The 22,687-nt window shown below is 44.8% G+C and overlaps 1 protein-coding gene across 8 annotated transcripts in view; it reads right to left on the reverse strand.

Annotated features, from left to right (window-relative positions):
* Positions 1 to 22,687, reverse strand: part of PLCB4 (phospholipase C beta 4) — a 173,529-nt gene that overhangs the window by 46,169 nt on the left and 104,673 nt on the right. For 7 of the 8 annotated variants that reach the window (XM_074536586.1, XM_074536584.1, XM_074536590.1 and 4 more), the window contains 12 exons: positions 19,504 to 19,583; positions 18,907 to 18,960; positions 14,067 to 14,148; positions 13,267 to 13,367; positions 12,599 to 12,656; positions 7,737 to 7,845; positions 6,113 to 6,323; positions 5,421 to 5,514; positions 4,641 to 4,720; positions 4,118 to 4,202; positions 2,262 to 2,352; positions 1,023 to 1,118 (listed from right to left, as the gene is read on the reverse strand). In XM_074536586.1, coding sequence (XP_074392687.1) covers positions 1,023 to 1,118; positions 2,262 to 2,352; positions 4,118 to 4,202; positions 4,641 to 4,720; positions 5,421 to 5,514; positions 6,113 to 6,323; positions 7,737 to 7,845; positions 12,599 to 12,656; positions 13,267 to 13,367; positions 14,067 to 14,148; positions 18,907 to 18,960; positions 19,504 to 19,583 — 1,141 coding nt within the window. Of the gene's footprint in view, positions 1 to 1,022; positions 1,119 to 2,261; positions 2,353 to 4,117; positions 4,203 to 4,640; positions 4,721 to 5,420; positions 5,515 to 6,112; positions 6,324 to 7,736; positions 7,846 to 12,598; positions 12,657 to 13,266; positions 13,368 to 14,066; positions 14,149 to 15,374; positions 15,474 to 18,906; positions 18,961 to 19,503; positions 19,584 to 22,687 lie in introns of those variants that run through there. The other variant, XM_074536592.1, reaches the window with a different exon arrangement.

Consider the following 22,687-nt stretch of genomic DNA (forward strand, 5'->3'; position numbering starts at 1 on the left):
AACCACAGCAGCTGCTGTTTTCTTTGCAAGGCATGAAACAAATGGCAGCTGAATTCACAGGTCTGAGTGCGGCATTTCTTAAAAACAGGAGTAAAATCCAGAGTATTAGATTTGTAAGAGTTAGTTAACTGTTTCCAAGTGCAGTAAATTACAGTTAGGGCCTCAGATGGTTCATAAGAGAAATTTTATTTGCTGTATTTTTGAAGTAATCAGTATTTTGCTCAGGTGTAAAAACAAAAGCCATTAGCCTTGGGAAATAACAAGAACTGATGATAGAGTTCTTTAAATAAAGACCTAAGAAGATGCCAGTGGCCAGGGTTGAGAGCATTGTCAGGCTCCTTGTGTGCCCCTCTACAGGGAATTGTTCTCATCTGCTTTTAGGGTGATTTCCATTAGAACCTACAGTACTCAAAGCTAAAAACTAAAGGGGAAAGAAAAAGTCAAATAAATGAGGAGCAGGTGGAGGCTAAAGGTGGGACATTCACTGTGACACAGGGCACAGGCCATGGGCTCAGACACTGGCAGGTGGGGTGTGATTTACACCTTCTGAAGGTGCACATTTAAACACACAGGGTGGATCACACCCTGAATACATGGATTCTTCTCTGCTGGCCACATCACTGGCTCAGAGCTGCACATTTACACTGAGGGTAACTGAGGTTTGGCAAGAAAAATCCTTCCCCTCATTTCATCCTTATACAGTATAATGTAGTAATCCCCTCTGATGCTGACCCAAGTGCTAAACACAGTGACAATATGTGTTCTCAAAGCAAAGATCACAACTTCTTAGCCTCTGCCTCTCAGAATGAAAGTCTGATTTGGTTGGTGCTCTAACACAACTTCTGACCAGTGAATGGAAGGTGAAATTGTCCAGGGTGGGGTTGCCAGGCTGGGGTCTGCACAGATGGCCCTGCACTGAGTCCAGAGCTGCTGCTGCCACAGAGCACGGGCACGAGGGAAGGGAGCACCCAGCCCAGGGATCTGCCACAGGCCTCCAGGAAATTCCTCCAGGAAATCCTCACCACTTTCTATTTCCTCTTCATTATCATCCTCCAGGATATTTACAGGAGCAGCAGTTTCCCCAGCCTCCATCATCTTCTTCAGAGCATCAAGCTGTTCTGTTAATATGAAAAATAAAATTAAATTAGTCATGATATGAACAGTCTGTAGCACAAAGAAATACAAGAGAACCATCACAAATGATTCCCTGTTCCTCAGATCATTCTGTTTATTGACTCCTCTGGCTTTGCAGTTGGTAATAAAATTTTACAGAGTAAGTAACACCAATAAACACAGATTGCTGTTAGATCTGAAAAGTGGCCAGCAGTAAGGGCTGTGCCCGAAGCTCACTGAAATGAAGGGAAATACTTCACAGGAGCACAGAATCAGGTTGGGAAAGGCCTCTGAGGCTGCATCCAAGCTGTGCCTGAAGCACCAGCTCTGTCAGGCAGAGTGGCTGAGTGCCACAGCAGCCTTTCCTTAACCTCCGGCAGGGACAGGGACTCTCCACTTCTCTGGGCAGCCCACCCCAATGTCTAACCACCCTGCTGGGAAGAAATTCCCTGTCACTAAATACAATTTGCTTGACAATCCAGGAAATTCCTCTAAATTCCCATAGACTACAAAGGTCTCTGGAGCAAGCACATTGCTCCCTCACAGGATAAACAGGCAGCTGCCCCTTCAGGGTTTGATCCCTGCACATGGGTTTCCAGCTGTGCTCCCATGGGCATTCAGTCACACAGGAGGGGCACAGCCAGCTATGCCTGCAGCCAGTGCAATGCCTGGGGGTTTCTCTTGGGATGGAGAAGGAGCAGGGTTTATCATTGCAGCCACACTGGGAACTAATACAGCAACATTATTGTTACTGGAAGGAGATAAACATCACAACTGGCAACAACAGCAAGAGGAGCAATTTGAAATTCCATTTCACTTCATGCTTATCCTGGAAGAACACAGCAATGCAAACAGACTGCTGTCGGCAGAGCTGACAGGAGATTCTATCTGCCTCATATTTCAGCTCAAGCAGCAGTGTGATAAAAGACCCAGGATTACATTTCTGGGGCTGGCTGTGCTGTGCAGCATGCTGATAGCAAGGCCTAGACTGGCACTCACACGAAACACAAGGGCAAACCAAATGTTATTTACATGTAGTTCCTGTTCTCCCAGCACTGAAGTACAAACAATCTGGAAACTTTGGTAACAAAGCCTGTTTGCAGTGATCTGGACTTTTGTTTATTTAGTATTTGACAAACGTTACTTACTCTTTTCTACTTCAGGTTTCAGCCTTTTATTCTTTATGAGAATCTTTCTTTTGAGGTCATTGGGAGATGGCAGGGCTTTACCTTGTTCAAGCTGTAAAACAATTCAAAGAAAATGCTCAGTAATAACGACACCCTTTGGCCTCCCTTTCCCTGTCTGGGCCTGGATTTTAGGGCAGGAACACCGAGGAGCAGTGAAGGAGCAGTGGCACCTCAGGCACACCCAGCAGGCTGTGTGACTGCAGCTCACAGCCTGCTCCCCTCCTCCCCTGTGCTGGGGGAAGCCGTGCTCGGCTGAAGGGGCTGGAGAAGCCAGCACTCAGCTCTCCAGCCTGTGCTGGGGGAAGCTGTGCTCAGCTGAAGGGGCTGGAGAAGCCAGCACTCAGCTCTCCAGCCTGGGCCAGCCCCAGCTGCACTGCTCTGAGTTTTCCCACCTCTCCTGCCTGGCAGAGGGTGTGGCTGTGACCTGCACTCCTCTCAGAGGAATTCCTGCTTTCCCTCCCTCCCTGGCTCAGCCTGTTATCATCTGATCTCTAAATAAATCACCTACTCTGGTCCCCTGGAGCTGCAGAACCCACCTGGAGACTGGAAATGGACTGGCACTGGGGCATGGAAAACTACCAGTCCTCAGCTGGGTAATGGGGACTGATTTTGCCAGCAGGGTCACAAATTCAGTACTTCTTGAAGGCAAAGGGGACATACACATACACACACAAGGAAGTAGTAATAAAAGTTCCAGTTTGGGGAAGGAGAAAAAATACTATTCAGAAAAGAGGAAAAGTATGAAATCCTCTGATTTAAGCCCCATCACATCACTGAGGCTAAGAAACAGAGATCTGGGTAAGCTGATTAGCACCCTCCCCACCTCAAGCTTGCTAGGAATGTTACCCTGGGAGTTGCTGGTATAGTCATAGGATATTCTGAGTTGGAAGGAACCCACAAAGATCATTGAGCCCAACTCTCCAGTGAATGGCCCATACAGAGGTTGAACCCACAACCTGGCATTCTTAGCACCATAACAGGCTGGGGTTTCCAGAGAAGCCTAAATGGTACAGGAGCAGAAGGTGTTTCCATGAATAGTGACAATTCTTAGAAGAACTATTGAGACACTCTGATCCCTTAATCCAAATCTGAGCTAGAGAGAAGCAGCACGAATTGAAACCAAATAGAAAACCACCATATCAACCCAGCCCCAGGGGAATGGGTGGAAACCTCCTCGAGGGAGGGCAAGGGTCCTGGCCAGCACCCAGGCAGGCTGGGTGAGCACACCCGCTCCTGCCAGCGCTGGGGCTGGAACTGCACTGGGTGTGGGACTGCACTGCATGTGTCCCTCCTCTAGGTGTGGAACCCCACGGGATGTGTCACTCCTCCAGGTGTGGAACTCCCCTAGATGTCTAATGTAACCCCACTAGATGTGCAGTGTAACTCCACTAGAGGTCAGTGCTGCAGAGCCCATCTCTGCCGGGCTGCATTCCCACGCACGGCCACACTTGGATGCCCCTCGGGACAAACATTCGCTTTTACTCCAAACCAAATGTGCTCCAGCCAAGTGCCACATCTCCCCTAGCCTGCCTCCCTCAGGCCCTGGCCAGGTTCTCAGATGCAAGTTTTTGCCAAGAGCTGCTCCTGCCACCTCTGCAGCGTTTGTGAGCAGCTGGGACTGAACCCACCCACAGGAGGGGAGGACACAACACAGAGGGCTCAGCTTTGTTAAACACCCCCAGGGATGGTGACCCCACCACCTCCCCAGGCAGCCATTCCAGTGAAAAATTTTTCCTAAAAATATTTTAGGATGAAAAATCATCTCTTTTAAATAAAACTAATACAAAAAATAGAGAGACTAGCACAATATAACATACTGGATGTGTTTCTAGAGGCTGCTTCAACAGGAGATCTCCAAAAAGGTCTTCACAGTATTTTGACATCTTGTACTGTTGATATTTGCTGGAAAAGATTATGCCAGGTAATTTTTAAATGTAAAAGCGAAATCACTATCCCTCAGCACAAAAGAATGATGCTAAGTAATAGAGACATCCCAAATTATATACTGCCCACTTTATTTCAACTGAGAAGTATTACTTCACTGTAATTATACTGCCAATAAAAGTCTATTATTTCACATAGATGAATTTAACAAGACTAAAAAAGTAGAATAACTGAATCTCACACAGCTAATGGAACATCCAAATACATTTCACAGCTTTATCACAGATAAAAATACTGCCACTATTAAGCTACATAAAGATTGATGAGTATATTAAGTGACATTCAGTGTCCCTGCATACCCCCCACTGTTTTCAAGTATCATATCATAGTATTTTAAACTATATCATCTCTCTCAGACAGTGCACAATTTAAAAATTAACAGTGGGCACTACATACCTGCAGTGATTTTCAAATGAAAGAATGACAGGGTACTCTGATGTTACAAATGCTGTTTCCTTAATGGCTTGAATTACATCCTGCAAAAAAGCAGCAACAGGATACAAGTCAGAATGGATCAAATTAAACAGATAATCAAAGGGATTTTTTATTATCCACCCCACCCTGAGAAACACAGGGATGTCTTAAATGTGCAAATGGAGAGAGAGGCAGAAACCCCTGTGTTCTGATGCCCCCACAGGCTCCCTGCCCCTGCAGCAGGATGGCACTGCCACCCACAGCCATCAGTGGGCAACTCCCACTCCCACAGGAACTCCTGCCCCTCCAGGCCCTTTCCACAGTGAGGAACTCCTCAGGCAACAAAGGTATTTACTCTGGGGTGCAAAGGGCCCCACTCCTGCCCCTCAGGGCCCTTTCCAGAGTGAGGAACTCCTCAGGCAACAAAGGTATTTACTCTGGGGTGCAAAGGGCCCCACTGCTGCCCCTCCAGGCCCTTTCCACAGTGAGGAACTCCTCAGACAACAAAGGTATTTGCTCTGGGGTGCAAAGGGCCCCAGGGTGTGAGGGAGTGGGGCAGGAGAAGCCAGCCTGCTCCCTGCAGGCTCTGTGGGAAGGCAGAGGGAGCCCAGGGTGGGTGGTGCAGGTCAGGAAAGAGCCCCAGAGCCTGGGCCAGAAGCCCTGCCCCATCAGTGCATCCCACAGGAGCAGCAGCCCAGGGAGGAGGGGAGGCTGTCTTGCCTGGCCTCCCCTGGGCTTTGCTGCCAGCTGCAGAGGTGTTACCTTGAAAAGGATGTCTGTGCACATTGCTTTCCCATGGGTTATTATGGGCTCCTGGTCTTCACCTTTGCCATCCCAACAGTCCAGCTCTACACACCTGAGGATCCAAGGAAAATAAACACGGTGTTTTATTCCAGGTGAGCTACCTGGGACATGTTTTAGCAGTGATGGTCAGAACAGTAAGCTGCAAATCAGTTTTGGGCACTGCACAACTCTTTCTAAGCTGTACATGTGTTATTTCTGCAACTCTGGATATACCACCATAAATATGGCATGTGTGAGTCAGTACATTCTCATCTGGACAATAATGTCTTTAGCACTGAGCCACTCTTCTTATTCTATTAAGTCAATTAGTAGAAATTAAGCAGGAAATAATAAACTTCCTGATTCTCATTAACATATAAACTTTGTCACTATAAAGCAGAGAGCCCTCTGAAATTCTCCAGCTGTCATTCTGAGATCAAACTTCTGCTAACTTTCTCACAAACTCTCCTTATATCAATTTCTACATTCCTCTGCCTGGAGGAATGCTTTTGTGAGAAAAATAAGATTCTTAAACAAACACAAGTTTTCATTTGCCACACCAACACATTTACACATTCAATTGTACAAGATAGCAACACAAAGGTACATTACACAGTATTTTTAGTTTAAAGCATTAGATTCACAAATATGGATTATGTCCTGCTTCCAACCTGCATCCAGCCAAAAGCACTTGTCTGTACATCTCCACTGAAGACTTGCCCCCAAACTGCCTGCCTGTTAGATAGGTATTGTGGGAGGAGCTGATGAAGTAGTGAGCCAGAGGATGGTCCATCTCCTGGTACAGCTCCAAGCGGTCCAGGAACACGGGGGCATTCTCATCTGACATCAGGTACCTGCAGAAGCCATCACTGGAGATGACACCTGCAGGGACAGGGAGCCATGGTGAGTCACTGCCAGCAGCACAGGGTGCACAGCCCCAGACCCCCTCCCAGAGCACGGATCCAGCCCAGAACCTGCTAGTGACACCGGTTCCTGCAAGCAAGGAGCTCTCCCCTTCCCCTGCTCCAGGCTGCAAAATGTGCCATTATGTTCCAGATTTACACAGGTTCCTGCAAGCATTCAGCTCTCCTGGTCCTCTGCTCCAGGCTGCAAAATGTGCCATTATGTTCCAGATTTACACAGCTTCCTGCAAGCATTCAGCTCTCCCCTTCCCGTGCTCAAGGCTGCCCAGCACGTGGTGCCAAATGTGCCATTATGTCCCAAATTAAAACCAGGTGCCCACCAGCTCCACTCCTGAGTCCAGCACTCAGCAGCAGAAGGGCCAAGGCACAGAAGGAGGTGCAAACAGGCAGTGACATCTCCTCAGAACAGTCCAACAGTTCTGATCTCTGGGAGTTCTGCAGTCATGGAGCAGGTTCTGTGCCCCTTCCCGCCCCCTCTCACAGCCAGCCCTGTGCCACATCACTGTCACCCAGCTCCCCACTGACACACACACAGGGACATGCACCTGAGAAACTCTGCAGAGCTTCATTCACAAAATCTACAATACCCTCATTAGGGAAATCTGCATTTACTGTTTGAAATACATGTTCATACCTTTGTAAATGAAATCAGAAACCTACAATGAACATGGCACATACAGGAATTCAGAATACAGAATTCATAACACCTCTCTTATCTGTCTGCTGGTCTATGCCTATAATAAAGTATAAAAAAATATAAATTAAGGGGTAATTTTTAATGAAACCAAATTAGGAATAATTAGTATGGCAATATCAGTTTTAAAGAGGCCAAGAGTCTGAAAAATGAAAATGATCTGTGATAGGGAAGAAGGGATTACTCACAAAGAGCTGCTGCAGGGAATGGTTACCTGGCACTAATTTTGGCATTGCTCTCTCTGAAGTAGTTTATGAACATTCAGCTATTGTTAAGGCAAGGTTGCAGCAGTCCTATTTTTATTTTCTTTAAGCCTATTTTTCTCTTACACAGAGAAGTGGAGTGATCCCAGTTTCCATTCTACTTCTAACTTTCTGAAAAAAACCCTAATGGAGCTTAAATGTTCTGTGCTTGGTGTCAGCCAGGGGTGAGCTGCTCCAGAACGTTTTACCCAAGTGCTCTCAGCTGATCCTGAGTATGAAGAAAAGGGGGCAAAAACCAATCTGATTTTGAAGGGGAGGTGTTTTTCCAGCAGAGCAGTGTCCTGGCCCAGCACCCTCCACAAGTGCTTGTCCCCACACCACAGGCACAGCAAACTCCCTTTGAAAGCCTGAATGCTTCAGAACAAACTCCCCAAATGCCCACACCCAGTGAACTCTGAACTCCCTCCCCCTTTACCTTTCCTCTTCAAGTCTTCATCTGGCTCGTATGTCTCAATTATCTGCATAGCTCTTTTCGTGTCATAGAAGGGAAACAAAATTTCATTGAGCCGAGGATCTCGCTGATGCTGAGGTGAGAAAACAAGAGAATTCAGCAAAACAAGACAGTGCATGGCTACCACACAGAGCATTTCATTACTGCAGATGAGAAAGAAAGAAGTGGACATGTAACAAAAAAGAAAAAAAAGCAGCCCTATAATTCACAGATTGCTCAACAGCAACTTGAGCATTAGGTAGAAAATGAATTTATCTTTCATAAGAAACCTAGGCAGTTTGATCACATAAATAGTTCTTAAAAAGAAAAATTGAATGCAATCATGTAACTGGTCTTACTCTTGTTTATTCATGAAAATAATGACTGCACATGGAATCTGTGCAAATGAGATGGTGAAAACAAATAGCTGAATGTTCCTTTGTAAATTCTCTCTCTCTTCTTTTTTTTTTGCAAAGACTTGACTGGTGGCACTGTAATCACCTCTGCAAAAATGCAAGTCTTACACAATAGCTACAGCTAAAGCAAAAAGGTAAAATAAAGCTATACTGTAAATACAGAATTAGAAATTTGAGTTTAGAAATGTGCAAGTACTGGATGATTATTTGTGAATCGTGGAAACATCATGTTTTAACTATTCAAAAACCAGCACAGGTTCTTGGAGTAAATATGCACACGAATTTCACAGTATCATCTCTTAATTCACAATACTTTACAATATTAGGATTTCATAATATATGTCATGTTTAAGTACAATTTAGCAGTGATTTCTAATAGACTAAAAAAAAATCAGAATTTGTATGTTTTCACTTTGCAGTGTGCTATGTAACTTTGGTTTTTGCTCCATGCTGGATTAGAGCTGCACACTGTGTGCCTGATTCTACATTAAAAGAAAATGAAAACCAGAATTAACAGAACAGTGGCATGTAAGCAGATGCAACAAAACAAAGAAATAAATATGACTGTGAAAACACACTAGTCCCCCAGAAGGTGCACAGTTTCCAAGCTTTAGTTTCAGCAGAATCCAGAGATGTAAGAGGCCACCCCCATACTGGCAGTCAATAATGTGCAGTGACAGGATGGTGTTGACATGGCTTACACAGCACTATCAGCATTTGCTGTAATTCCTTATGTAGAAAGTTTTTAAAGATTTTTCTTTTACCATAAGAAAGGTAATATCAAATCCAATTTCTTTTCTTACAACCAATCCATTGGTGCATGTGCTTAATTAACTCCAAGAAATTACAACCAATGCCAAATCAATCATGCAGTTAGGGAAGGATGTTTCAGGGGATGCCACTGGCAGTCTGCAGCGCCTAAACACAGCAGGGTTATCCAGAGGGGCTATGGGGATGCTCAGGAACACTCACACAAACACCACAGGCTGTGGGGATGCCCAGAACACTCACACAAACACCACAGGCTGTGGGGATGCTCAGGAACACTCACACAAACACCACAGGCTGTGGGGATGCTCAGGAACACTCACACAAACACCACAGGCTGTGGGGATGCTCAGAACACACACACAAACACCACAGGCTGTGGGGATGCTCAGGAACACTCACACAAACACCACAGGCTGTGGGGATGCTCAGGAACACTCACACAAACACCACAGGCTGTGGGGATGCCCAGAACACTCACACAAACACCACAGGCTGTGGGGATGCTCAGGAACACTCACACAAACACCACAGAGAGCAGATGGAAGCAGGACACACCAATACCACAACATGGCATGCAACAGCTCCAGGGTGACAAATGACAAGGCTTTACACCCCACTGACAATACAGCACCTCAGAAAATGGCCAGAAACAGTGGGGAAGGCTCTGTGCTCAAGAAAACGGCTCTTCCCCTCTCACTTGCTTCTACAGTTAGTAATGAGCAAACAGAAGAAAATAAATGGGGTAAAGCAAACGTCTCCTCTTGAGAAAAAGTCCCAGAGTTATCAGAAGGAGCTGAGAGCAAAATATTCTTCCAATAGCAGTGATCACTGCTCATCATTGATCCTCCAGTGGAACAGAAGGGTATCCTTATGTTCACTTTGTTTAAAAAATAGAGTTGGCAGCAGATAAAGATCTACTTTAAAAAGCAATAATGTCCTCTAGTGCTTCATTGGGAAATATTCTGCACCCCAAACCTTGGTGGCACAGGGAGCCTGTGTTTTGTTTTCACCAAAAGTTGAAGGGTGAAATTTCATCTCAGAAGATAACCCAGCCCAGGGCTGATTGTGCATGTGCAGCAAGGCTGTGTTTGGTTGTTCTGGTTACCCTGGGCACCCCTACTCCAGGCACTCCCAGGCAGGTGAGGGTGAGCTGACTGAAAACAGGGGAAAGGGTGCCCAGAGGGTTTGCAGAGAGAGCAAAGCTCACCCAGCCTGTCCCAGCACCTGGGAGTGGGCACAGCCTGAGACACACAGCACTGCAAAGGCGCTCAAAGCAGTTCTGCCTGAAAGCAGCACTGCCCTGGGCTGGAGAGAAGGGCCTTCTGGGGAGATGGACAGCTGGGGGATGCAAAGAGGGACTGGGAAGAGGGGAGGAAGCCAGGAATTGGGAATAGAAAAGGATCTCTCCATACCTCCCTCCCAAAAGAATGGATGAGCATTGGTCAGACTACTGAAAATATTAAAATTCCATTTAAACTGTTACTTGCCTTGTTATTTTTATTGCTGTAAATGAACTGCAGAAGCAAATCTCAGTGGTAGTGATTTCAGTCCCTTTTCTACTATATTTCCTTTTTTTTTTCCTCCCTCTATATATGACTTTATAAACAGGAGATCTATACAAAATACTCAGTACATAACAGCAATTAAGTTTCTAAAAACTTCCCAGAAGCTTTAATGCTGAAGCACAATTAAATCATCTGTCAGCCAGCAGCATTTAAAAGTCACACAGAGGCAGGAGTTTGGAAAAACTCCAGGAAAGCTGCTCACTCTCCTCTCATCCCCAGTAACACACCCTCGTGCTCTCAAAAACCCATAACACTTACAGCTTCTGCAGCATGCCTTGGAGGTTACTTGAAAATAATTTAAGCTAAAGAGTCTCATGAAGAGCTGCTGCGCCAAGTGACTCCCCTCTCCTATGTAATGGCAATAACCTTTTGATATTGCCAGCATCAGACACCACTGCTAATTGCAGGGCTGGCCAGCAGCCAAGGGACAGAAATGATCCCTGCAGGAGGCACATCCTGGGTCCTTTTGTGCCTTTCAAATTATGGCCAAAACTTTAAACTCTGCTGGGAGGCCAAAAGACCTCCAACACAGACCAAAGGCACTGCTTTCAGTCACCAGAATAAATGTCCTCCCCTAGAAAAAACACTGGAGTAATTCATCCCAGCTCTGGTCCTGATCCAAAGGGGCCCACCACAGGATTTCCAACTGCAAAATGCATTTTGTCAATATGGATGCAGTCAACAAGATGCATTTCTTTCCAATATTACCTATACACTTCCCCAATACTACCTATATTTGCCTATATACACAGAATTGAGAGCACAGCAACTCAATCTTAATTTTTCAATCAGTTACTGGAGGTAGGGGGCTCTTACAAATGCTGGCAGCTTTTCTTCACAAGTTTGGGCTTCAAGGAACTACACTTTAAATGAAAACAATTAGAGATCGATTTTAAAATGAAGATAAAACAGTAATTTACCTGACAATGAAGAGTGACACTAAAAAATCCAAAGCTGGATGTCTCACAGCAGTAAGATTAAGCCTTGTCAATAGATAGGAACTGAGGCCCCAAATATGTAACCCCAATTATGTAATCAAGCTGCTATCCTTCTCTCTCTCTCTTTTCTTTTTGAATACCCTTTCTACAAGTAATTCAGATGAATTTGAATACCCTTTCTACAAGTAATTCAGGTTTAGTGAAGCGTAAGGTACATGTTCTATGCTGAAAAATAAAATTATATTCTAAATTTGATATATAGGCAACTTACAGCTTCGATCTTCAGACTGAAGTATCCAATAAACAAACATGTATATATATATACAAACATATATAACACGGAACTATAACTAGTGAAACAATTTTAGATGGAGAGATTTTTTTTTTGGTAATGCACCTAAAAATGTCACATAGTGAGGCTGGCAGCTTCCCATGTTGAGGATGACAATAACCTGCTGGTACAACACCTACTGGGATGTGTTTGCTTTCCATGGGTGTGCTCTTGTCAAATCCACATACTGCATTTATTGCTGGAATTGCAAATGAGGCAGTTTTCTATAACTTACTGTGCTTTAGGAACAGAAAAGAGCCAAGCCCACACTGTTTATTGAACTACTTCACACACTCATGATGCTTTTAAGAAATACTAAATACTTCTGCCAACAACTGCATTCTGGAAATACAGCAATAAAAATATTTCCTCCTATTCTGCACACATGGTATTTTAAAAATCATATACAAACTCTTAAAATATCCTCTTAGCTCTTAGTTGTGTAACAGATTGAAATACTGCTGCTGAGGAGGACGAAATCCCTGTTTATAAACACCTACTTCAGTTTTTCTACTCTTCTAGAAGAACTAGTAGATGGATTTAGCTGCGGCTACAGGTGAAATAACTGCAATGCAATTCTGGGTGTATTCAGTGTAATGCCAGCACAAACCACACAGGACTCACAGCAGCACACAGGCAGGCACAGGGAAGCAGCAGGGGCAGCTGCAGGGCCGGGGCGCAGAGAGCAGGGCAGCACAGGGGCCCTGGAGGTGCCCCGGGGGGATCAGCAGCTCAGAAGCACACAGGGGCACGGGCATGCAATGGGGAGCTGGAGCAAGCCACTGCAGACACACTGGGGTGGGAGTTAATGTATGAAAAAGCTTACTTCATTTAGAAAGCTCACTAATTGGTCTACCGTTAAATAATCAGTTTTGTCTCCATTGCTGAAAAGGAATTTATTAGAGAATGTGAGTTATTGTACACGATGCTACAGTAGGTATGATTTACATGTTGACATTGCTGACACTTAAAAACCACCTGCTATTTTCTACCTGAATGTAGCTGCATATTCTCAACATGAACAGGCACAGAAAACATGCTGTCTATCAGTACCTCCCACAACATATCTGCCTATCCCTGAACAACACCACATCATAAAACAACATGTAAGTCCTCCAGCTGAGAACAAATTTAGTGAAGAAATTTTTCAAACTTCAAATTTCTTACTTAATTTAATTAGTTCACATACTGTGTTAATCACCTAAAGGAGCAAGTTAAAATTACAGTAGTTAGTAAAGCCAATGCAAAAAAAAAAGTTCCAGGTGCCTCCTTTAACTCATGTAAAAGTTGCTTTGAAATACAGAGTGAACTTTTACATTAACAGTCTGAGAAGGGAGGAAGGGGTAAAACACAGACTGGAGATTGTTCTAAAGTATTGCTGATGCTACTAGGACTCAAGGGTAGATAAATTTTACAGTGTTCTGTCGCTATTAGTTATGGACTAAAAATACACAAAATGTCTCTAAAGCAAGATTATATGAAATTTGAACTTACATCTTCTTAAAGAGGTCCTCTATGTCAGTTCGGGGACATATCTTTTGGGTAAGCTCATAAAATTTCTCATAAGTAAAAGCTGCAGGCTCAATTTCATCATTCTGCAATGAAATACAAAGGTACATTTACCCAGACAAGAGAGCTTATGGGCTCTTTTCCCAAGAGAATACCTTATATCAGAAAAAAGCAACTGAGAAATGGTTTAGCTCCTTCCCAAGTTTAAATTTACTCAATTTCTTTTGTACTCAAAGTAATTCTGAGTTCATTTTTATTGTAGATTCGTTAGATGTGCTTGTATTCTACCCTCAGTAACTGCTAACAATAATTCTACATAAACAGAGAGCTGGAAAACAACCTGTTTCTCTTCTGAAGCTTAAAAAAAACCAAAAACCAACCCAAACCCAAAACGTTCAAGCCATCCCCTATCTGGGCTCCCACTGCAAGTGGGACAGAGCTGGAGAGCAGCTCTGCAGAGGAGGGGAGCCAAGGGCAGGAGGAGTCCCAGAAACTCAACAAAACAATCTATTACACGCATATTTTGTGCTCATATACTTAGCATTAATGAACAAAAGGTGGTTTGCGACAGCAAAGAAGGGAAGCCTCCTCTAGGAGGTTTAAGGACCTCTGTGTCATACAGATTTAATTACATTTTGGCTCTAGTAAACAACCTCCAGCGATTAGCAAGTCACACGCAATAGGCACGCTTTTTGTGATGCAAATATCTTCGATTACAGCTACAAATGTGAATGAGTCATTCCCTTATTAGTACACAAAAGCACTTATTCACAGCCACTAAGTACCTTTCCGCTGGGAAGCCCCAATTCCTTCAGTGCCTGAAAGATCACTTTTTCCGTTTTACCTGATGCAAAGGTTCTGGTTATGCTAAAACAAAAAACAGTGGAGAGAAAAAAAGAAACAGAGAAATGTCAGTCATTTTTAAACAATCATCTCTCACTGCCAGCACTTTCCTCTGGCTCCGGCTGATGAATGGAAGCAGCTCCAAGCAGGAGTGCAGTGGAAGGATGCTCTGAGCTGGAGGGAGCAGCCCTGCTCTGCCTGCGAGCCATCGGAAATACAGAGAATAATGAACTGCAAACAGAACAAAAGAGGGGCTTTTCCCCCCGGGCACTGGGGCACAGAGCCCTGCAAAGCACTCTTGTGTTTGCTCTTTTCAGCTGGTACAAGTGACTGCTCACACAGCAGCACATTCTGCAAGGGAGGAGATTCCCTGGGTCATTCCCGGCTGGGTGCCTTCCCTTCCATGCCAGGCATTAAAGTGTATTTGTGCTGCCTTCCCTTCCATGCCAGGCACTGCACTGAGGCTGTGCTGCCTTCCCTTCCACCTCAGGCACTGAACTGAGGCTGTGCTGCCTTCCCTTCCATGCCAGGCATTAAAGTGCATTTGTGCTGCCTTCCCTTCCATGCCAGGCACTGAACTGGGGCTGTGCTGCCTTCCCTTCCATGCCAGGCACTGCACTGAGGCTGTGCTGCCTTCCCTTCCATGCCAGGCACTGCACTGAGGCTGTGCTGCCTTCCCTTCCATCTCAGGCACTGAACTGAGGCTGTGCTGCCTTCCCTTCCATGCCAGGCACAGCACTGGGGCTGTGCTGCCTTCCCTTCCATGCCAGGCACTGAACTGTGCCACACAAGGCAGAGGGGGCTGCTCCCAAAGGCAGCTTCCCTCCTCCTCCCTTTGCAAGCAGCTGCTGCTACCAGATCCCAAGCACAGGCAAATCCCAATCCCTGCTGCAGTGCTCCCTGAGCTCCCAGCCATGGAGAATAGCACCAAATTCCCTGTCCCAGCCATGCTGCACAGAGACCCTCCCAGCTGCCCCTGGAACACTCCCACCAAGCTGATGAGCACCCTGCTCCTCCCCAAAGCTTCACCATGCGTGGCTGGTTTCACTTGCAATGAGATCAGTCCCACAGAAATGCAGCTATTTGCTGTGGTGAACAGGAGAGTGCCTATTTCTGATTCCATTTGAGAAGAGGCAGAATCATCCCTGGCCCTGGAAGGGGGATCCAAACCTCACAGCTCCCCTGCCTTCTGTCTGGGGCTCGAGCTGCAATGCTGTGAGACCCACAACCCCTGACTGTGATGTCCTCACCTGCAGAGAGAGCCCTTCGTTCTCCAAGGCATCCAAGATGTGTCCTAACAAAAGCTGAACACTGCAAACACTCAGGGGCTGCTGGTAAGAATGTGTTGCTCTTTATCACCAAGTGAGACAAACATTTGCTGAGACTTTTAGTCAATCTCATGCATAATAAATAATTTCACTTGGCAAGAGACGTGAAACAAACTGTGGCTGCTATTTGTTGCCATAGCAATTCCTGGTTGTTTTATTCTCCAAAACACTCTAAACTGCCTATGTAAATATTTTCATACTAATAAAATTAAGATCAGGAAGTGAAAATATCTAAATGATAAAAAAATATTTTAACAAAACTTAGCCATGTTTTTCTTCTTACTGGATCCTTACAACAGTTGATTTCTATGTCCCTATTTAGGCATCTAAGTTAGCTGTTTAATTTTCCAAAGCTGATAAGTACCAAGATATTTTCACTAAAATATAGACTGAGTTTAACTTTAGGCACTTGTTTCTTAAAAAAATCCTCAGGCAACTATTTTTCCTGCAAATTCTAAACCACAGAGTAATGTTAGCTCTACAATTTACAACCTATTTCCAGCCCTGTAAATTTCTATGTCCTTTATAATGAATTGGACTCCAATAATAAATGTCCTGTAAAACATGTAATATTGGTGTAAGTAATTAATCAGATGTGTGCCAAGATTCCATGGCTGCCGGGAACTTACTTTTGATGCCAAATGTATTTTTTTATTTCTCAAAAGCTGACAGCAAGCACAGCAGTAATTTGTAATGACAGCAGCAGTGCAGAGAAGATTGCATGAATCAGAAAAGATTGTAAAAATACAGCGTGACACACGTTCATTTTGCCAAGGCTATTGCAAATTAAACTGCTTTTCCTTCTATCAGAAGAGACTCCATCCCAGCAGATTTACATTCATCTGGACACCCAAAGGTGTTTACTCCTCATGTTCCACCTGCACTGCTTTGGGGCTCCTGCTAACATGCCAGTGCACTTCCTCATAAATACTGAAAACCCTTCCCACCTCTGGAACTGAGGGGTTTGACTCTGCTGTGCTTGCTGATGGATCAAATGACTTGTTACTTCTGACCTTCAGCACTTTCCAACCACCACCTCAAAAACCAAGCCAGCCCAACCAGTGAAAATCAATCTTCTACCATGGCTGCCCTGAACTGATCAGCTGGGCCTGACCTGCCTGCACTGCACAGGAAATTATCTGACTCTGATTTCCAACCAACACTGAACCATTGCAACAGATTTCTTCCAGACACTCTGGAGTAATTGATATGAAACACACATAAAAATCCTCTACTTTCAAATTAACTCAGGCAAACTACTGAAAAACAGATTTAAGGTTCATTTGTCATAGTTTGGCCCTTTCTTTTATTACTATGTATTTTCATAGTTAGAACCCTTCTCAATGTAGTGATACAAAGGGATAAGCACAGTCTGAGCAAAGCTAATGTCTAACCAGGCTCTAGATGAGCAGGTGCAACTCACTCACACAGAAAATATTTTCTACCAGCAGAAAGTTGAAGAAACCAAGAAGATTTTTTTTCTTTACAAACGCTGACCTGTTTGCTCATCTGTTACAGCAGTGTTAAAATCTGAACCTACAAAACATCTTACAAATGCCCTGCCTTTGCAAGAGCTGTAAATGGAATTCTAGACTCAGACTGCTAAAATTTATCAAAGCCCAAAAGGCAAAGCTGCTGCTCTCCCAAGGTTTTCACACTGCTCACTGCCAGGGTTCCCTCTCTCCCAAACAAAGCACATCAATAGCAGCAGACCTACACCCAGAATACATTAAAACCCAAAAGTGCCTTGAGAAAATCTTTGTGCCTTTGCAACTCCCAGCTGCACAGCCAAGGAGTCAGGAATATTTATGGCATTACCACCAACAGCCTGAGGAGTGTCACCTCCTCAAGGCTCCTCACTCCCTGTGGGAAATGTGAGAGATGCAAAATTTGTTTCAGACTTGGGAGGAAATGTAAGGAGCTCTGATTCTGCAGGTGAGGGGTTTTTTTCTCTTTGTGTTTTAGTGCACCTCTGTGTAAAAATGAAATACAGGTGTAAGTCCCAAAAATGTGCCACATTTCACCCAGACCAAGATAGCCCATTCCTTGGAGCACCCAGATGCAAAGGAGATTCAGCTCCAAGGAACAGCAGATCCCTTACAAATTTATAAGCAACCTTCTTTACAATAAATTAACTGCTAGGGACTGATCTGTGTTAACCTGTAAGTAGTGCAAATTCAAATGCAAAGATTGAATACACTGGACCCAGTGAACTGGATTTTCAAGCAACCGACAGCCTGCATACACAAATCAGGATGCTGGAGCCCAACAGAGACAATTTATGCCTCACTAAATGTGATGTAAAATATTTAAAGGCAGGAACAGTTTCAGACAAGCTAGCACACTATAAATTGCTGCTGTGGAATAGGATCTGTGTTCAAGCACAGGGATAAAGCTGCAAAGCCCTGGAAATAGATTTGTCCCTGTGGAACTGCTCCCTCCTGGTTCCCCTCCAGCTGATGATATTCCCCACGGGACTCCTGCACAGGAGGTGCCTGGAGGCAGCTGAGGCTGAGGAGTAAGCAGGGAGCTGGCCCTGTGAGAGCTGGGAGCTGCACACACTGAGCAGCTGGGACACCGGCAAGGTGTCCCGGAGCCACGCAGCTAAGGAACCTGCAAAGCAGTATGGCAGGCCCTCTGCCTTCCTGCAGATGCAAAATCCTCTTTTCCTCCCTTGGGAAAAAAATGTGAGGGGCCTGTCTTACCAAGTCCTCCCTCTTGCTCGCTTTTCCTCTCTATGAAAACCCAGCGTGCCCCAAAACTCTGCCTGGCATGTCCTTTGTGAAGAGAAGAGCAGCTCAGTGCATGGGCAAGGATGAGTCCTAGAGCAGCAGGGAGGGCACTACTGCCCACCAGAGAGAACTGAAAACCTGTCACCTGTAACAGCCAACAGCTGAGCAGGAGCAAAGATGCTGTCCTGGCCTTGCTGTTCCCAACAACTATCACCCAACAGCTCATTTACCATGTGCACAAACCCAAACATTATCCTGGGGGGCCTTTAAAAGCAGGAGCATTTTTGGCAGATGCATCTATGTCTCTTTTACAAGGAACTGCAGTTTAAAAGTACCTTTTTGTCCTCCACTTAACTGGCCTGCAAGCTTTTATGGCTCTTTTTTAAAAGTACTTTATCAAGTTTTACAACTGAAAAACCCATCCCAGGGTTTGAGCAATGTCAGGAGAAATCTGATGCTCTTAGCTCTAAGTGACTTTGAAAACTATTAGAAGAACTCATATCTTCACTACAATGGACTGCAAAAAAATAGAAATTACTAGGCTGGTAAGAAGTCCTGCCTGGCTTACCAAGGAGGGCAGATAAGAATATCTAGTTCTGTACTTACTATTGCATATATATTAGTAATAACATTAATATTATGTTCCAGTATTAAGCCACAGAATTTTATTAAAATTATAGAACTTGGAAGTGAAAAACCCTAGAGCTCCCCAATGTGCTTACCTCCGAACTGGAATTTTCCCATTTGTGTTTGTTAGAAAGGCCAGCTTCATCCAGCTGAAATTAGGAATGAAATATTTTTAAAACACTGTTTATTAAAACTGGGGTCTAGATGTTATGTTTAATTTGTTGCCATGTCTGCTAAATAGTACAAACAAATAATTGTTCTGCAATAAAAACATTTTTCTGTAACCTTTTAATGCTTGAGGCAGGGCAGTTCTTTAACTGCAAAAGCAAAAAGCAGCCCAAAAAAATCACTACAGCAATTAACACCAGTGTGAAGGTGAGAAAGTCTCATGGGGCTTAGCTTGCATATGCATCAAAGAGAAAACAAGCCAGCCAATAATTAAAACATACACTACCATAAATCAAATGAACAGTTATAAATTCTCCTGTAATTTCTCCTGGGCAGGTGCCAGATATAGCCTTGAGACATCTTTAGTCTCAACAGACAAACTCCTAACTCATTTAATACCATTTTCTTTCTGACACTGTTTTGTAAATGTCAAACTACAAAAAGTAATTTTTTTTCCAATTCCAACAAGGAAAACACAAGGACAGAAAAATAAAGGAGAAGGGAGAGGAAAGAAAGCAACTTACTGTTTCTTGAGACACGTCATTGGACTGACATTGTTAGCTCTGAAGTTATGTATGATGGATCCAAGCCCTTCTACCCATTGCTGAAAAACACCAAAACACCAAATCAGCAACACTGAAGAGGGGAGAAGTAGGGAAGTTTGGCTTGGGGGAAGGCTCCTCCTTGAAGCCATGGGTAATGTAAATAACCTGTGCAGGTCACAGCCCATACCATGGAAAAGCCCGGCCTATTTTATCCATTTTACCCATCACTGCTCATCCCCCACTAGGCACAGGGACTGTGCTTCCCATTCCTCCAAATGCTACATGTGGGACCAGCAGTGCCAATAAATCAGTGTACTGCCAGCCAAGGCAAGTGATCCCTCACTGATTTATTGGGGCCTCCATTTATGCCCTGTATGAACCTGTATTGGCCTCCCTGTGGTGCCAGGGGCGGCACCAGCCCTTGCTGAGCTGATATTTATTTGTGCCCTGTATGAACCTGTATTGGCCTCCCTGTGGTGCCAGGGGCAGCACCAGCTCCTGCTGAGCTGATATTTATTTGTGCCCTGTATGAACCTGTATTGGCCTCCCTGTGGTGCCAGGGGCAGCACCAGCCCTTGCTGAGCTGATATTTATTTGTGCTGAGGCCTCCATTTATGCCCTGTATGAACCTGTATTGGCCTCCCTTTTGGTGCCAGGGGCAGTACCAGCCCCTGCTGAGCACCATCACCCAGTGTGTGAGGACATATTTCACTGGTCCAGCTTAGGAAAGGAGTGAAATAGAATATCAAGAAGCAGGAGGAGGCATAACAACTGCTCTCACACCCTGTTACATATTCAAGCCCTGCTTGCTTTCATCCTTCAAATGCACAGCAATGCAAATAATCCCTGGGATGACTTGCAGCCAACAGCAGCATTACAGCACTCACTGCTGTAATTCCTCTTTCAGGGATCTACTTTCCTGCTGTAGCCTGCACCCCAAGCTTGCAGAGCTGCAGCTTAAGGCTTAGGCCCTGACATGAACCCCCACTGATTTCAGCAAGAATCCTGGCAGGAAAAAGCCATGGCAAGATTCAAAAATGGCAGTGCTACAAGCCAAGTTCCATCTCAATTATGCCATTGTAACACTAGGATTACTCAACTGATAATTTACACTGGTGGAATGGAGATGGGATTCAGTCCTCTGCTAAACATTAACCTTGGGAACAAAGGAGCTTTTTGCCTCTGGCCAAATGCTGTGCATGCAGCCTGAGCTGACTTGGGCCGCGTCCAGACACGACACTCATAGATGCAGATGAGTGGACTGTGCTTTTCATGAATGAGTGCTGTACATCTGCAAGACAGATGAAAAAAATCCTGATTTATACTGGAGGAGCACTAGCCTCTTTGGGAAAGGGTATATTGTAAACTGCAGGCAGCAAATCCCTGGGTTGAAACAAGGTCTGAGGTGTCAATTCAACACACTTCAGGAGACCTCTGCACTCATGAAATATTAAATCTGTTTTCCTTTAGGAAAAGTAGTCACTTATTAAGATGCATGTCAATACTTAAGTGTTCTTTTTTAAGTTACCTTTTAAATAAGTACTGCATTAAATATTAATTTAAAGAGATCAAGTGTGTGTCTGAGAATCATTTGAAAAACAGAACCATCACTTGTGGGAAAAGGCAGTGTTTGGGGTTTTCTTAGGTGTGTTTTTGGGCTTGGAAACAACCCCCCAGTCAGAGTCTGCCCTCCCATCTCCCTTTTCCCAGCTGCATGAGTCCATGATTGCAGTCATAGGCTGCAGGGACTGCCTAGGAAGATAAAGACAGCAAGGTTCATGGGGCAAGATAATATCATTTTATCTTTATATTAGAACTGACATAACTAGAAACCACTGACAGATTCAGGAAACACTGATGTTTTCCTACAAATGTTCCCTCACCTCAGATGATAAAGGAATGGGGCTTGTGATAATTTCAGGGTAATTGCCTGAACAAATCTTACACAGAATTCAATTTCCTAGAACTGCTGAAATTCAACTGTTGCAGCTGCCTGTGTTTGGGGTTTGTGGTTTGTTTGGGTTCAGGTTTTCCTGGTTTGTTTTGGGTTTGGGGGATTTTTTGTTTGGTTGGGTGTTTGCTTTTGTTGTTGTTTAAACCAATTAAATGTAACATTGCTGCTGCATTAACACTGTTACAGCTACACAACCATTGGTCCTTGTGTGATCTGCATTGGTCTGCAGCCCTACAGAACTCCTCAGCCCTCCAACACTGACCCAACCACTCAGTGGCATACTCACTGCAAACAGAAAACCCCTGCAAAAATTCAATTACACCAAATGCACGTTGGGAATAAGCTGCAGGCTTTCTGCCATTTGTTTCTGCCAGAAAACCACCCCTGGTGCAGTGCTGCCCTTATCAGCAATTCATTTGGAGCTAACACCACAGACCCGTTCTGATTTGAAGGCAATGGATTGAGACTACACCAGATACAACAAAAACTAACATTTAAAAGCAAGGCTGGCCAGCACTCAGCTCTGCAGTTACCTCTGCTCATCTAGAAGAGCTGCCAAGAAGGAACACTGCTAGAGAAAAACACGAGTGAAGAGAGAAATCAATACACTAAGCACTTCCCAAGTGATTTTTCGTAGGAGTTGTCGTGATGGCTCCCACTTTAGAGGTCTCCCTAACCTTCTCTCAGTGTTAATGTCCTTCCCTGACAGAGATGCCAAGGCAGGAACTGCACTCCCTTGGAGCAGAACAGCACAAAGCTCCAGCCCAGCCCTGCTGAGGTGCAAAAGCACCACACTGCGGGGGCAGCAGGCGAGGGAGGGAGCCCCGAGCATCTCCACGGTGTGTGAGGTGCCCTGGGCAGCGGCAGCAGCTCCAGAGCCCCTCCTGCCCATCTGCTCCAGCTGACAGCACCTCTGGCTGCCTGCCCTGCCTCTGGGCACGGCAGCTCCTGCAGTGGCACAGCACGCCCTGCCCACGGCCACCAGCTGCCCCTCAGCAACAGGAACACAAAGGAAAACCAAACTCAACAACACAGCCAGCACCGGCAGAGTTTTTGTCCCTCTGAGGCAGAACGGTCTCAATTAATACTGCCTTCACACTTGCTCCTAGGGTACTGTGATCAGTGCACAGATACTCACAAAATTCAATATCCAGCTGGCACTATATTGCTTTCCTGACAACAAACCATTCCCAGGTTTAATGCACACTG

Source organism: Zonotrichia albicollis, chromosome 3, assembly GCF_047830755.1.
Source record: "Zonotrichia albicollis isolate bZonAlb1 chromosome 3, bZonAlb1.hap1, whole genome shotgun sequence".
Classification (NCBI taxonomy): Eukaryota; Metazoa; Chordata; class Aves; order Passeriformes; family Passerellidae; genus Zonotrichia; species Zonotrichia albicollis.